This window comes from Centropristis striata, chromosome 5 (assembly GCF_030273125.1).
Source record: "Centropristis striata isolate RG_2023a ecotype Rhode Island chromosome 5, C.striata_1.0, whole genome shotgun sequence".
NCBI classification, from domain to species: Eukaryota; Metazoa; Chordata; class Actinopteri; order Perciformes; family Serranidae; genus Centropristis; species Centropristis striata.
Window position 1 is genome coordinate 26,256,293 of NC_081521.1, and position 16,614 is coordinate 26,272,906.

The following is a 16,614-nucleotide window of genomic DNA, read 5'->3' on the forward strand; positions in this document are numbered from 1 at the left end:
GCCTATATGTTAGTTTATTTAAAAAAAATACCTCATCATTTGTCCTGATTGGTCAAAAGTTTAAGTTAAAATGGACATAAGTTGGGCAAGAATCAAACAGTAAGTGTGATTTTTTTTTCGTTCAAACTTAAAACAAACAAACAAAAAATTGGAAAACGGGTTATCCATGCCATGTCGGTGAGTTGGCCCACCACACTGGTCAATATATGACAACTATTTAATGGATTGCGATGAAATGAAGACACATTCATGATCCTCAGATGATGAACCATACTCCCTTTGGTGATCCCCTGACTCTCCTCTTGCACCACAATGAAGTTCAATTTGAGGTTTTGAGTGAAACGTCTTGACAATTCTTGGATGTTCATTCATTCATTATCCTTTACCGATTATCCGCACTCAGGGACACCCTGGACAGGTCCCCAGACTATCACAGGGCAGACACATAGAGACAGACAATCGCGCTCTCATACACACCTATGGGCAATTTAGAGTCACCAATTAAGCCTAAGTGCATGTTTTTGGACTGTGGGAGGAATTCGGTAAAGACATTCAAGTCCCTAACAGGAGGAAATGTAGCAAGTTTGGTGCTCTCTTAACTTTAGTATTTATGTGGAATTTTGACTTGATGGTGGCACTAAAGTTAAATATTTGCAAAAACAATCATATTACCATCAGCAATAGCTGGAATTTTGCCTTTAAAGGTGTGACAGGAGACATACAGTTAAGACATGACATGCCAGGATAGAGATAAAGGAATATGACCTGCATCAAATGTAGCCAACATGTAACCGGTTACATCTTCACCACAAAGTTTTGAGACTAAATTACTTCTGCTAATTTTGTCGCTCGGAAACAATTTTTTAGAACAACATAAAAGATGATCTGACCCCTAAGAAGGTTTGGTAGATTTTCTATCTATGGGTTACAAACCTTTGCCATCTACGCCCGAGTAACCCGACATTATCCATCTTCTACAATCTTTCCCGTCAAAACAAAGAGGTGTGCCATGAACATTAGTTCTAAAACCTACAGTATCTGTTGAACGACTCAGCACACACCACAAAGATCTTCAACCTGTCACACACACAAACCAACACACGGACTCGTCACTCGTCCTCTTCATCACTCACTCTGCAGCCGGAGGTCATCTCGGGGCTCAGAGCAACGTGGAAAAAGTTGAACTAGTGGAGACAGTCAGTCATCAGCTGACAGTGTGAGGAGATGGCTGCATGTTCTGCTGATAAAATGTCTCATGAAAACACACATTAGACTTCCCAGCTGTGACACCCAGCCCTCTACATGTCTACGGATATCAGTGTATCAGTGTTAATGATTAATTTGTGCTGGGCTGTTAATGTAGAATTCTATCTTTATCAGCCTTTATTATCAAAAAATGCCGAACCGTTTCGCAAAATGTTCATTGTTAACAGACACAGTGATGAATACATTTATACTCCACTGAGAGAATAAAACATTTTATATGAAAATGCATATTTAGTTGCATATATAGTTTAATGATACAGATTACCGGCATCTAATGAAAAACAGATCTAAAGCTCATCGTCTTCTGTCTCCTTGTCATATGTTTTCTGCTAACTCTGTCAGTCCCCATAAATCCATCACACATCACTACACACTCTTGCGGCTTTCTCTGCCTGTCTCTTTTCCCGCTCATTATTTTCTGACTTTTACCAGCTGCTAAAAGCCACAAAACCCTCCTACCGCCCTTCCCTCTCCAACTTTATCTTCCACTAACTCCCTCTAACTCCCTCTCTCCCTGCAGAGCATCCCCGATGTCTTCTTGCTCGTGCTTCTCCTCGTTATTCTCTTGCCATTAGCTTGAACGTTTTACATCCAGTCTTTTAAAAAAAAAAATGAAACTGTTCCCCTCTTCGCTGTCTTTAGCAGATTTTGTGTAACTACATTTAACAAGCTGTGATGTCAACTGGCCTCAGTGGAGGAGAGTGTTTCTCCAGAGTTGTTGATTTGGCTGCTGTAAGGATCCTATTAGGGAGTATAAATGCAGAGAAAACATGATAAAATGTTAAACTTTTGTAAGTGTTCTTCTCTCACCGGCAAGGTTTCTTCTACACTCGTAATGAGGGTGAGCGAGGGAGGCACTTTCAACGTCCAGGTGTGTGTGTGTGTGTGTATGAAGCTTATGTGTTTGAGAAACTGAGATTTCCAATAAAAACAGATCATCTGTGTGTCTGCATGGCCCCAGTGATGGACAAGGTGTCACTGGTACAGGAGGGCCCCTGTGCTTCACTCAGAGTGGTGAGTGACTGAGCCTACTTTCTCACCGTGTGTGTGTGTGTGTGTGTGTCTGTGGGTAAGTGTGTATGTTGGACCGAGTGAGGAAAAGTGAGAGAGGAATAAGAAGTGTGACAGACGAGTGATGAGAGGTAGAAGCCGATTTAGCTGAAATATTCCACTGAGAGTTTGGCGTCTTCTCACACAAGTATTTCTCTCCTCATCTTGTTACCTAGAGAGAGAGAGAGAGGTGATGCAGAAGGAGAGGGAAGGTAATGGAGGCAGATATAATAGGTGTTTGTGTGAGAATGTGAAAGATTTTCAAAGCTGAGGGAGGCCCAGACGCAGCCAGCTTGCTGTTGTTATGCACTCGTGACAGAGAGACACCCTACGTCTGGGTGAACTTGACTTTAACCCTGTCTCTAGCACTCCTGCAGAGTGGTTGCATCAACCTTTTGACTTTGAAGCTGCTGCCAGATCAGAGAGGAGAGCCAGGTGCAGGCTGGTGTGTGCAGATGGACTCCTGCTCTGCTACTGAAACATGTTCACTTACATGGAAGTGTGTTTTATGTATGTGTGTGCTCTCATAAAGTCTTGCATCTGAGAAACTTAACAGTAGATTAGATCATATAGCATCAATGGATTCAATACAGTTTGTGTGATACGATGGATTGCCTTTAAATAGTTTGAGTTATTATCTGTTTTTATTATATTTTATCACAGAAAAATACATGTGTTACATTTCCTGTTGTAGCTGGTACTGTTTGCCTTTTTCTGGGAGCATCCTTAATACATAGGTATGATGTAATGACAGCAACAGGAGACATTTAGAGACAAATACTGTCTGCATGTAAAGTGGAACAAAAGGCCATATTATATGTGCATTCATCAATTGTTTTTGTGCTACTGAAGAGAAAATTTACATATAAACTCAGAGCTATCAGCCAGTCTCTGAAATCAATTTCGGCCTTGTGGTGTGATCTGGGCAAATGAGTTAAAAGAAAGTCCCCAAAACCTCTTAATAATAAACAGTCTCTTCATGATCATGGTCGCCCATAAAGTTCTAATAATTTTGTTTTCAGAGACAATTCTCTGTTCATTGTGGTTTCATTTTCATTGTGATATGTTTGGAGGATATTAATAGATAAAGAGTATATCTTCTCAAAACTTTATTAGTCAAGAATAAATCACATTGTCACAATCATTTCATGGAAAGAGGTAAAAAAAATATTTTATTCCAACTTTATGGGAGGCCTTGTATTTCTAATGTTCATTCATGGATGAATAAATTTATGTCCAACAAAATGCTTTAACATATGGCTTCTGAAGAATTAAATAAGAGCTATGACTTAACGTCTCCGATGAGTTTGTCTGTAGTAGTCTGTACCAACTCCTCTGCTACTTGTGTGGTCTTTATACAAGTTGTGTACCTCTGATATGATATGCCTTCGAGAGCCACCACCATAAGTAGCCTATAGTACCATAGATGCTATCCAAATTATTTTACTTTGACTGTCAGTTGTCTTCAGTAATGTAAATTGGCCTGCTTCAAGCTAGATGTTTCAGAGGTAACATGACTGTCTGCATTGTTAGCTATGTGCTTGGTGAGAATATGCTATTTAAATTACAAGTAGTCTGGTGGTAACTCAGTTCTCAGCTACAGTCACTACAAATAACTTTGTCTTGTTAACAAACCCATCAGGCAAAACCACCTTCATAGCTGAAATAGCCATTGAAAATAATTTTTTTCTGGAGGTGGGAATCACCAGAGGCCCGATACTTCATGATTCATAATTCACACAGCCCAAAACACCAAAAATAGTCTCTTTCTTCCGACCAAAAATAGTCCTCTTCAGGTACCAAATAAATAAACAAAATAGTCAGTTTTTTGAATAAAAGTTGGTCAACCAAAACCCAAACTAAGTGCCGCCTCCGGCGTCTAATAGAGCAGCTTTGATCGCGGCTTTACCTCCCGGTTGCCGGCAGACGTCGGAGAAGGACCGTCGGTTGAAGCCTGGAGTTTTGGAGCAAGTGGATAATCCAATGGTGAGACACGAACACTACAAAATACAACACGGACTGAAAACCCGCTGCCAGGGATTGCCAGGCTAACGGAGCAGACACTGGACGGACTAGACCTCTTCCACCTCAGTAGCTGCGGGCCGCCATCTTGAATTTCACATACCGGCATTTTTATGATTTGCTGAACAGAGGGCGTGCTGAGTCCGGGGTGTTCCCGGAAGTATGACAGCATCGCTACAATACGATATTATTGCGATTTTATACATTTTGGTGTTTTTTGGATTGTGTTATTTTTTGTTTGCGCGTTCTAAATTGGGAGGCATATAAAGAGGAGACTTGTGGGAACGCACAGAGCCTATTTTCATTGAGATCGCATGACATCAAAGTCACATGACCTCTTTCAAAGCGATGTGATGTGAATCATGAACCATGAAACATCAAAAAATTGTGTCTTGACTTGCAACGTTATTTCGACTACTTCCCGACACGATATCCTGATGCAGATGGTGCCTATACCATATACCAGTATCTCAAGTATACTCTTAAAAGTGAGCCTGCTACTGCCTCCAGAAAAAGGAAACAACTGTGAAAATCGGCCTAAATATCAATGCTTGGCGGCCATGAATCGATATTGCCTTGCAAAATATCGAGATACTATGCTGTATCGATTTTTTCTCCATCCTCAAATTTTTTGCTTGCTAGCTGCCATTCGACTTTGAGAAGTGTGTTTCCTTTGTGCCATTGCTCATCCTTTTCTTCTCCTCTCTCTCTCTGCAGACCTGCTGTCCACCAACAGGTCGTCTATCTTCAGCGGTCACCATGGCCAGCTCGCTCTTACCGCTGTCTTCCTGGATGAGTACCGTGACCGTCTCTTCCTGGGAGGGAAAGATATCCTGTACTCTCTCATGCTGGGACCTGCCAGCAGCGAGTCCAAAGAGGTGAGGCTTTTGGTTAGTTGTTTCAGTTTTTTAAATGCATTCTGCTCTGATGATTGATGTTTTGTAAAATGTAAAACGTGTACAGTCTACATTCATCATTCCATTCTGACTTAAATTGCAGCGACTCTGCAAGTGGTTTCAATCTGCAGGAGATAATATATGACTTGAAGAGATAGGTGTACCATTTTGTGTTTTTCCAGAATTCCCTCTTTGCAGAACATCTGTTAAAGCACTCTAAACTCATAAATCAACCATAAACGTGATAACCTGAAGAGCCATTTTATTTTACATTACTGCTATTGCATCATCGCTGAAACAGGAACAGAAAATGTGCTCAAAATATTAAAGAAAGCTCAGTTTTCATGAACAAAAAGATGGAAAATGATTGGATCAAACACCTGTTTTCTGGGATAATTCATGATTTCTGACTGATCAATTCTGGACTGCATGCATATACAGTACACATGATAAATGCATTTATTGCAGTAAAGTTTTTCCTTTCCTTCCATTTGTTCTATAAAAAGGGTTGATCTAACCTCAACAATCAAATTTTACGTCTTGCTTCCTCTGCCAAAACATTTCTACAATCTCACATTTGTAAAAGTGCAGCCGGTCGTAAATCAAACCTTGTTTTTCCATCTACGTCACTTTTAATCTGTACATTTAATTTTTCATTCCGGCTTGTCAAACACAGCGCTTATACTGTAAGAGTTACAGTTTCTTTGGCTCGCCATAAGACACAAGACATGAATTACGATCCAGGAGTCAGATCTGTTAAGTGAGCTGCAGATCTCCACTGTCATCAAACACTTAGAGTCAGACTAACAGAGACGGAGAAGCATGACATCATGCTACCATCATTGTTTCATATTTAAAGCTTTTACTGTTTTGATTTTATTTTCAAATATTAAATCTTCAGTTATGAAACTAACCTTTTTGAATTAATTGTATTCACTTATCTATTTCAGGAATCACAGATGTCACATATCTCTGTGATGTAATGCTACTGCAGTGCAGAGGACATACGCTGTGATTTGTGGAGTTAGGGAGTTGTTGTACTTTTGAGTTATATCTTATGAGTTGCATTAGGTTTTTATTGAAAGGCTGCGACACTATAGAGAAATTACGAAAGAAATGTGATTTCTTCTGCAGAAGAATAGTTCAGGGGAAATATGCAGAATATTTATTTGCATTTTACTTTCCAGCAGGGTGCCCAGTAACTCACTCTGTGGCCCGTTTAACTGGTTTAGTGAGCACAGAATAAAAATACCTTTCTCTTAAACAGAAAACAGGAGTTTGCTTCAGCACTTTAGCAAAGTGCAACAGCGTGTGCATGCATGTGTGTGTGTGTGCACGTGTGTGTGTGTGTGTGTGTGTGTGTGTGTGTGTGTGTGCGTGTGTGTGCTCATACACGGGTCAAAAAGACTGATGACACAATGTGAATGGGCGAAAGGGGAATTTTATGTAAACAGAGAGCCAGATGTCGCCCACCTTTATCCACCTTTTAATTCCCGTCTCAGCCTCCTCACTGTTCTCCGTGTTGGCTGGTGATCACACATGAAGCTTGTTTGAGCCTCAATGCCGGGGCTTTTTATCAGAGCCAGCCATTGTGAAATCTACCCATGATGCCAGTTCAATGAAACAAAAAGGTTTACAAGATGACACATCTGCCAAATGCTCCATAAAGCAGCGCTGACTGAAAGAAGGAGAAAAGAACAGAATGTAAACTGTGTTTGCCTTAACAAAAGAAGTTATCACTCCAAGAACACATTTTGATGTTAAATCAATGTTGCCGTGAGGCAGCTGAAGGAGAGCCAGCAGTCCATTAGCCTAGCTTAGCATAATGACTGGGAACAGGTTCACAGTTCTTCCAAGAGTCTTCCACATCTTAGCTCTGCCCGTCTCTGTACCAGCGTCATTGCAGCCGGAGGAACGACTATCTCAGAGCACTTTTCAACATAAAATATAACCAGTAAACACTTTCGAACTCAAAACTGCATAATCAAATGTCTTCCACTAAGAATGTGATCCAAAATTGGGAAATAATTTGCAGCATCAGCAACCAACCATTACACTGCTGTAGTTTTACAGCACAAAATCTGCACACACAGAGCTTTCAATATCTGCCACACTTTCCACTTTCCACCCTTGTGTTTCAAATACATGGGCCAGACGTGGCCATCGAACAGACCGGGGGGGTCTGGCACAGCGTAGTTCCTAAAGCGTCTTTGTGTATTTTGAAAAGCACTATATAAAACTGATGCATTATTATTATTATTATTATTATTATTTATAACTCCTACCAACAGTGTAGTAAAATTGGAAATGGGAGTATGGTTTAACTAAAACCACATAATTCTAAAAAAGAAAGCAAAAAGTTGATAGCAAAAAAGATGACATTAAAAATCAGTGCATCTAGCAGGTTTCTCCTAAATTGGATCCAGTTTTTACTGAAGCACATTGTACCACTTCCCAGATTTGATTAATGATAATTGCCCAGGAAAAACTAAAATAAATAGTGATTCAGTTCATGTAAATGTTTCCTGTGATTGAGTAAATAGTTCATTTTCTCCTTACTTCATACAATTATTCATAAGAATGATTGGGTGTTCTATACCGTCTTTGTGTATAAAAAAGTTGGTCTATTTATTTTATCTTGGCATTGAAATGTGGTTGGCACCTTTAAGTTTCTGCATGTTCAGACAGCTGGTTTATTTGTTTTGCTCAGTGCATCTTGTGTTGCTGTGCTTCCTTGGTGATTTTAAAGCTTACTTCGTGTAACTGCATTTTAGAGTAATCCCTCTGGCCTCAGAAGAATACAGTGTGAAACACGGCATGTTGATAAAAGCCAAGGTTGTGTTGAAATTTAAGCCTTCTCCCCAGGGACTACTTTTTTCCTCTGAGTTAGTTTTAGCATTAAGAGTGCAAAGGTTCTTACAATGTTTCAGTCCGATATTCAAATGAAGGAATTCTAGCTTTGTTGCATCCGGATTCAGTCAAAAATAAACTCATCACATCCCGTGATTCCATCTGACCACTTCTGCCAAATTCTGCTTTGGCTCAACAACACTGAGCTGACAGAGAAGACAGATGGTTTAGAGCACAAATTACAACTGAGTTTACTTAAATGGAAAAGCATCTGCTTACATCAGCGTGCAGCAGCTAATGTTGCTATATACGATCAGTGGAGGAAAGTAAGCACATTTACTCAAGTACTGTACTTAAGTACAATTTCGAGGTTACTTGAGCATTTCCATTTTATGTAACTTTATACTTCTGCTCCACGACATTTTGAGGCAAATATTGTATCTATTTATTCCACTACATTTAGCTGCCAGCTTTAGTAACTTTTTACGTTCAGATTAAACATAAAATATATGATCAATTTAAAGTGATTAGACTTTTTTTTTTAAATTAAATCTTATAACAGTATATTACGTACACATACGGGCACATTTTACACATTACGGGCACATTGTAAGTAATTAAATGTGCCCTGTCTTTACAGAATTAAAACACTGCTTACATAAATGCATCAATAAAAATGATGTAATAATATATTTAGAAGATATAAAACAAGTTGGTCCATTCTGCATAACGAGTATTTACACTTTTGATACTTTAAGTACATTTTGATGCTGATACTTTTGTACTTTTACTAAAGTAAGTTTTGAATGCAGGAATGTAGTGGAGTAATTTCACAGTGTGGTGTTAGTACATTTTCTTAAGAGATCTGAATACTTCTTCCACCACTGCATACGATTGCTTGGCTCACAGCTATTACTTTAAAATTACAAGTTGAGTGCACATAAATAAATAATAAATTGGGTTCATTACATTTCCAGTAGTCTCATTCCTTGGTATAATCTGAACTAAGAAGTGTAGATTATACTGAGAGTTCTCATCTGTTGCAGGTTGTTTAGCAGCTGGCACATGAACAAAGGCGTTATTTGATCATTTCTCTCTTCCATGATTCTGGCTGACTTCTAAAGTATTCTGTCTGTAGCTATGACGCTTGAGAAAGTCCTGTTCAGTCACAGGGGAAGAACAAATTCAGTTTGAAGTTTAAAGGACAGCGTGTTTGTGGACCATCCGGCTTGGCTCCAGCTTGGTTTCCAGCTCCAGATTGATTTTTCTGCAGTAAAAATAAACACGTTTCCAGGTTCAAAGATCAAAGACGTATCAAAAGGAAATCGTGTCTGAGGGTGGATTAAAAAATTAAAGTGCACTTTGAAGAGGCAGAGTCACAGTGATGAAGTGTCAAGAAATGGTTAAACAGAGGAAGGAGCGGGGACGAGTGGTGGAGGTCGGCCATGTTTCCTGAAGCATGCGGAGCGAGAGTCCTGGACGATGGATGGAATATTGCAGTACATTGATTCAGAACATTACCAGCCAGGCTTTAGGCAGGGTCTGATTTCACACTACATCAGTATCAGTCAGGCATGCTATCAGACTGCTTTAGGTCAGACTGTGTGTGTGAGCCAGACCTTTCCACAAGCACGCACTCATATCAGCCCAGCATCATGCCAAAGAAACCACGCCAAGTTTTAGACCGGCCCCAATTTATTTATTCATTTCAGTCAGGCATGAAACACAATACGGTTAGAATGGATTCCCACATTTGCGAGCCAGCTTTTAGAAAAAAGTAGGCTGGGTGTCAGACAGACAAACTATGCTCTATGCCCGGTTTCACTAAAACTAAACTTGTAGCTAAAACACCGGTTTATTTTTTGTTGTTCTGAACCCTGCATTTAGAGGAATTGTTTTACATTTTCAGGAAGTATGCTTCAGCCAGGCAACCAGTGGAGACCCCAAGAGCTAAGAGATAATGTTCCATAAATCCACCAGTTGTCATTTTTACAATTCTGGATGCAATAAGCTAAGTTTCAAAGTTCATATTTCCTGCAGAGAGAGTGTTTTCTATGACTGAACTCAGGGTACTTCCAATGTATCTCATAAATATTATCAAGGTCAGAGACCATTTCTTACAGTCAATCAGGCCTATCAGTTAGTGACATTGTTCTTTGATTTCAAGTTTACTTATGTATATGAAGTGCAATTCTACATGTTCTTATGTTGATTTTTATATATATTGTGGTAAGGAGCAGAACTTTTGCCCAACAGGTGCGTAGGTGAATCCAGAACAACAGCCTCATGCACAATCTCATTTTCAGTTGCTATCAGAGAGATTACAAAAATGTTATTACAACCTTCAGATTATTTCAGTGTACTAAAAAGTTATTTGACTCTAAATGAAGTGGTTAGTATGCAGGAGTCTTTTGTTCTTATTCCGGGTAATAAAACATATCATATCACATATCAAATCAAACAAAGTCTAAGGAAAACAGAATATGTTGTTAATACAGTGCTAAAATGAATTGCAACTATGATGTTTGTTGCTTCATGTTACCCTACATGAAACAACAAAAGTGTCAAGAAGCGTTAATCTGCAAAAACAGATACATCCATTACTATATTTTTTCTAAATCATGCTTATTTTTTGTTTTTATGCATGTGTGCAAGCCAGGGAAACTATAAACTATAAGTTGTTTTTATTTTTATAAAATAAAACAACTAAAATAAAAAAATATATTATACATATACATTTGTTCTAATTATTTATTTATTGTTATTATTATTTTTATAATTATAATAATAATTATTATTATTATTAGTAGTAGTAGTGTTATTGTTATTATTATTACTATAATAATAATAATAATAATAATTATTATTATTATCCTTTTTACATATTCAAATTAAAACTATGACTTTTGAAAATGTATGTTTTTTTAAACTGTCTACTCAAAGGATTATCAATTAAATAGATTTTGCTAACTAACATTCTATAATTTTTTGCTAATTGGGTTTTCTGAGTGTACCAACACTAGGTTTGATCCATACAACACTGTAAATCTATCGATAACATATTTGTATTAAGACCACTAGTTGATATTTAATACCTCAGTTGAGCCAATCAGCAGCCTGCATTACCCTGAAGAGGTCTTCAACATTATTTCAGTGTGATTTATATCCTATCTGATATTTCACTTATATTTTATTGTAATGATTTGCATTTTTTATCATATAAGGGTGGTTAAAGTATTTCCAGACTTTCTGATGTCACATTATCCATACAGGACCTTCAATTTATCTTTGTGAGCCAGGTTTCAGTCATCCTGATTTACGGAGCATCCACTGTGCTGCCTGTGATGAATTAAGAGTTATGACAGAGGAGATAAAGTCTGTCTCAAGCTTTACTGCTGATATGAAATCCAGGGTGTGATGAGCACAAGAACAGAAGCATTCACTAAAACCCCCTATAGCTACCACAGTGGCCTCTTGACACACACACACATGCTCTCCATACACACTCAACATATTCAGACTATTAATGCAACTCAGGACCGTTTGTTTTCCCCGAAAGTCTCTTAGCCAAAACAAAGCCAGTTAGCAGACAAAGACTTATTGTCCGTGAGAAGTCCTCTGATAGTTTGCATGGAACCACAGTATCACCCACGCGATTGTCTCAGTAAGAGACAGACTTGGACTTTCTCTTCAGTGGCAATTTTGTTTCATTTTTCATTTGCTGAAAGCAGCATGAAAACTGCTCCCATTGTCTCTGTTTTAAATTATGTTTCATGCTTATCTGATATTCACCTCTTCTCCGTGTTGAATTGGCAGAATGAGAGGAGGACATTGGGGACTTTGCTAATGGGGGAAATCTTGGATTTAGACTGTGAGAACTTGAAATGTATAGTAAAGAGAGTTTTATTTATTTCTATCTCCATTTCTAAGCTGCAGATGGTCTTGTTAGGATACTCCGAGGGTTTGGCTGCTCGTTTATAGCCAAAGGTCTCATTTAGTTTCCAGGTAGAACAGAAGATTGACACTAACAATGAGGGGGACTAAGTCTCTTGAGTCAACACTATTATATTTACACCTAGAGTCAGTCTAAAGCAAGGATTCCCTGTGTTTCTGTTGTTGTGTATGTTGTTGCCTATGAATTATCAATAACATTCCAGTAAAATGTTTCCCAGAGAATAATTTAAAAAGAAAGACTTCCATATCTGTTGTTCTGGGAGTATTTAGTTCATAAAATGTGTGAGAAAATGTGTTTTCTTTATTTGGACACATTAATCTTAATAACATGGTTAAATTAAGATTGTTAAATGATGTGGCAGGGATGAACACATCTCATCTTGTTCTGGAATGAAGGGCAGTATTTGGTATGGTAAAAAAAACGAAAAAACAACAACCCTTTTTCAAATATTTAAGTTGATTTTGGCTGTCAATCTCAAATAAAATCTGCATTTTCCCCTCGATAAAAAGGGGAAATTCACAGAAATAATGAAAAGTTTAATTAAGTTTAGTTTAATTTGAAAAAGGGGCAGATTATCTCAGAACCTGAAAATACAAAATCAAAATTATCTGCTTGGCAACCATTAGAGGTATATTAAAATGTGTTTTTTTCTTTATTTCTTTGTAATTTGGATGAACCGTCCCTTTTATATAATTACTATAACTGGAATGATAAATGTGTCAGTCATTTCTCAATCAAGGATCCAGCTATATGAGCCAAAATGTAGCTCCCACAGTCCTCTTCTCTTCACTCCAAAGCCTTTGTTCGTCACATGCCGAGCATCTGCTCTGCTCAATTTGCCTGTAATTGCCATAGAGTTCAATTTGCAGGGAATGTAATTCCAATTTAACAACACATTGGCTGATTATTGTGTTTTGATTGTATTAACAGAATCACATAAAGCCTGTGTGGGTGTAACAAAGCAATCACATTTTGCAACATGGCCTATGGTTTAACTTGTTTGCATTTCTTCAGAGTTATGAAGTCATTAATCAGTCATTTTTGTCTTCTCTTTCTTTTTCTTTACAGATCTACTGGCCCCCGTTACCTGGCAACAGAGAAGACTGCATACAAACAGGGAAGGAACCACAGGTATCTAAATGCTTGCTTGGACACATTTCCATCACAATATTAGTCTGAACGCACAGAGAGACACTTTCTCTGTGCTTGCTTGGTTGTGGACAATGTCATACCCTTTCCAGCTTTACCTGCTCTAGTTGTCCTCAAGTTTCCATTCTCCATAGATAACCTAACCCTGAGACCAGCCGACCAAGCTGCTTGTTGTTCCCTATAAGCCTTGGTACAACAGCAAACAGTAGAGGTCAGTTTTCAGTCTTTGGAAGATCGACTCTGCTGCTTTGCTGCTGTAGCCGTCAAGACCTTTTCCCTGCCGGTCCTTTAACCAACTCTGCTGCCAATGCCCTGTCTGTTTGCTGAATGTGTTTGCCAGGCCTGTTTTGGTATCATTTTATTCAAATAGATGAGCCTTGGTGTCAGCATTTGGGTTCTCATCCGTGTTTCCAGTAACTTGAACTCGGACAGTACAATGTGGTTAAAAATGAACCCAACAGATGCGTCTTTCTTTCCATAAATAAGGTGACTGCGTTGACCTATGCTGTTGAGTAGCTCTATACTTTTTTTGCCAGAATGCCTCCAGTAAAGAGCAGAGAAGCAGCGCTCAGCATGGCACTTGTGTCCTCCAAAGCCTGGCTTGTCAAGTTGGTGTACAGGCTTGTTACAGATTTTTGGCTACTCAGCATCCTGTTGGCACACCAGTCTCTGCTCTGCTCCCAGCGGTTCTCCTGTATTTTCCAGTTCCTATCTAATTTTAGAAATACATTTGAAAAGGTTTGAGACCCAGGATACAAAATATTAATGCATGTGCGGTCCCTTTTTAACTGCAGTCCCCAAATGGCACATGTTGTGATGGGAAGTGCAGAATGTGCCTCTAGCAGTATAACAAACTTCGTGTACAGTAAATGGCACACTTAGACGGTTTATTGTACCTTTGAGGGATGTGGGGGAGCAACTTGGCACTAAACTATAGACTTTTAAAGACTCTTATGAAGTTTGAATAGGGCCAATCATTCTTAATGAAGAGGAAGGACAAAAAGAAGTGCAGGGACAGAGGAAGCTTTCAGAAGAGCTGTAACTGAAAACTTTTTAGTTCTGTGAAATGGAAAATTGAGGCATCTCTTAATGAGTTCCTTAAAATGCAGAGGGAGGAAAGAGGGAATGGAAGCAAGGAAAATAAAAGGACCTAGGGAGGGAAGTGCAAAGTATTTGGTACAGGCGTAGAGGAGGTCTGAGAGAAGAGAAAAACATGAAGGGAGTGCACTGTTCATGTAATTATGACCATATTTACAATGAAAAAAGAGGAGAGGGAGATTGTGAAGCAACCACCTCAAAGAAGGTCAAGAAACCAAGAAACCAAACAGTAGTTTAGTAGGTTTCAGCTCCACAAAATACACATTGTAACGAAAGGAACCAGTGTCCAGGAATGTGTCAGCACCTTGAGTTGTTTTCCTCCTCACAAGCTGACTCAGCTTTCTGTTTGTTCGCCTGGAGGAGGTTAAAATACCTTGTATGTTGTACTTCACAGCAGTTAGATGAAAAGGGAGGGGATGGAAAGAGGACGGGACGAAGGTAATGATGGTTATAGGAGCATCAGAAAAAAGAATAGAAGACCATACAAAGTAAACTGTCTGCAGTTTTTAACAAAGCTAGCATGTTGGTCAGCCCACAACTTGGTTCAAGATTGAAATATTTAAACAACTACTGGAATGCCATTAAATTATGTTAAAATATTCATGGTCCCCAGAGGATGAAATCTATTGTTCTCCTGAATTTGGTTCCAGCGCTACCATGAGGTTCACATTCACGTCTTTATGGTGCATAAACTTTACCTTTTCTAGGTCAAAAGGTTTCTAGGTCTTGGTCTCCATACTCTGGTTCTGAACTAAGTACCTGAAGAGCTAATGGCGCTCCCATCAGCCTCAGCTGTACTGTTTTAGTGTTAATTAGCACCGACCTGAATGCCTTGAAGCTTCAACCGTTGCCAAAGTAACTGGCATCCAAATCAGTATTCGAGTGCTGTATTTTTTTAAGCAGAGCCTTCTTGAAATGCATCGTGGCAAGCATTCTCCAGAGAGGCTACGATCTGCCTCTCTGGGCTGTGTCGCAGCTGCACTCAGTAGGATCCATCCGGCAACTGAATGTTTGCAGGTAATTCTCACTGATGCTTTGAAAACCCCAAAACAGTTTTCAGGACAGTCCTATATCTAATGATAGCATGCTACATCCAAGTTGGTGAATGATTTACATTGTATGGTAGAGGCTAAAGCAGGGCTGGGCAGTTAATTTTCCCAAGGGGACACATGAGACACTGCGAAAGGTTGCGGAGGGCTGGACCAATACTCTGAACTTAATTCTGCTCAATATTAATTTCAGTAAATGATATGGTTTTGAGCTGATACTGGTAAGAATACATGTTATGATAAGACTATGGTAATGTGGTGGTGGAACGACCTTCTGAACTCATACGATCTGCTGAATCTCTCTCAATTTTCAAAAAGAGGCTGAAAACTCAACTCGTTATTGAACATCTAAACATAACTGACACACAGAACAAAAGAAACAAAGACATTTTTTTGACACCATCTGCACTCACTACTGAAAAGCACTTGGGTCCTACAAATACTTAAGTCCTAACAGGACTCAACCTAGTCCATGCCATTTATTCTTCCTTATTCTTGTGTTGTTTCTTGATTGCATCCTTGCTTGTGTTGTATGATCTCTCAAATGTGCGTCGCTTTGGATGAAAGTGTCTGCTGAATGACATTGTAGATTGTAGATGGGGAGTAAGTCAAATATAGTGGGGAAAAATAGTAAAAACTCCAATAATTTTATCACTTCCTGCATAACAACACAGACCATGTATGTTATGCAGGAAACTAGCAATTTATTAACTTAAAAGCAAAAAGCAATAAGTGCTTTTGACAAGATAACAAGGTAACTCAGTGTTTTTTGTGGAACGCCTTCAACATAAAAGCACTGTGGTTGTATTGATTTGTAATAGCTGGGTAACCTCACGCAGGCCTGACAGGGACAGCAAACAGGCCGGATGTGGCCTGCAAGCCGCCAAATAGGTCTGGGCTAAAGCGTACCTACCAACAGTGGTTGGTTAACGGTAACAGAGATTAGTAGCTTAGAATAAGAATATCAGGGTAAGCCAGTCAAAGGCGAAGTAACTCTTTTTATGAAGACAACATAAAGCGATACCAAATGGACAAAATATGAGATGAAAGAGGAAGATGAAGGGATGATGGGAAGAAGGGAGAAAAGACTGAATAAATTAAGCACGGAAGGAAGAGATTTTGCAATGAAGCGTCTTTTCTTTGATGTTTTGAGACGTTGTTAAATTTTCTCCCAGTTGGAGAAGAAGCTCTCAGTGGCTTTAATGATGCTCAGAATACATAAACATGTACTAATTACTGGTTTACACACATACATCACATGCAGACAAAATGAAGACAC

General features: G+C 38.9%; 1 protein-coding gene across 2 annotated transcripts in view; it reads left to right on the forward strand.

The window, feature by feature from the left end:
* sema3bl (sema domain, immunoglobulin domain (Ig), short basic domain, secreted, (semaphorin) 3bl) overlaps positions 1-16,614 on the forward strand; it is a 77,633-nt gene that overhangs the window by 16,911 nt on the left and 44,108 nt on the right. For both annotated transcript variants that reach the window (XM_059333129.1, XM_059333130.1), the window contains exons 2-3: positions 5,056-5,216; positions 13,108-13,170. In XM_059333129.1, the coding sequence (XP_059189112.1) occupies positions 5,056-5,216; positions 13,108-13,170 (224 nt within the window). The remainder of the gene's footprint in view (positions 1-5,055; positions 5,217-13,107; positions 13,171-16,614) is intronic.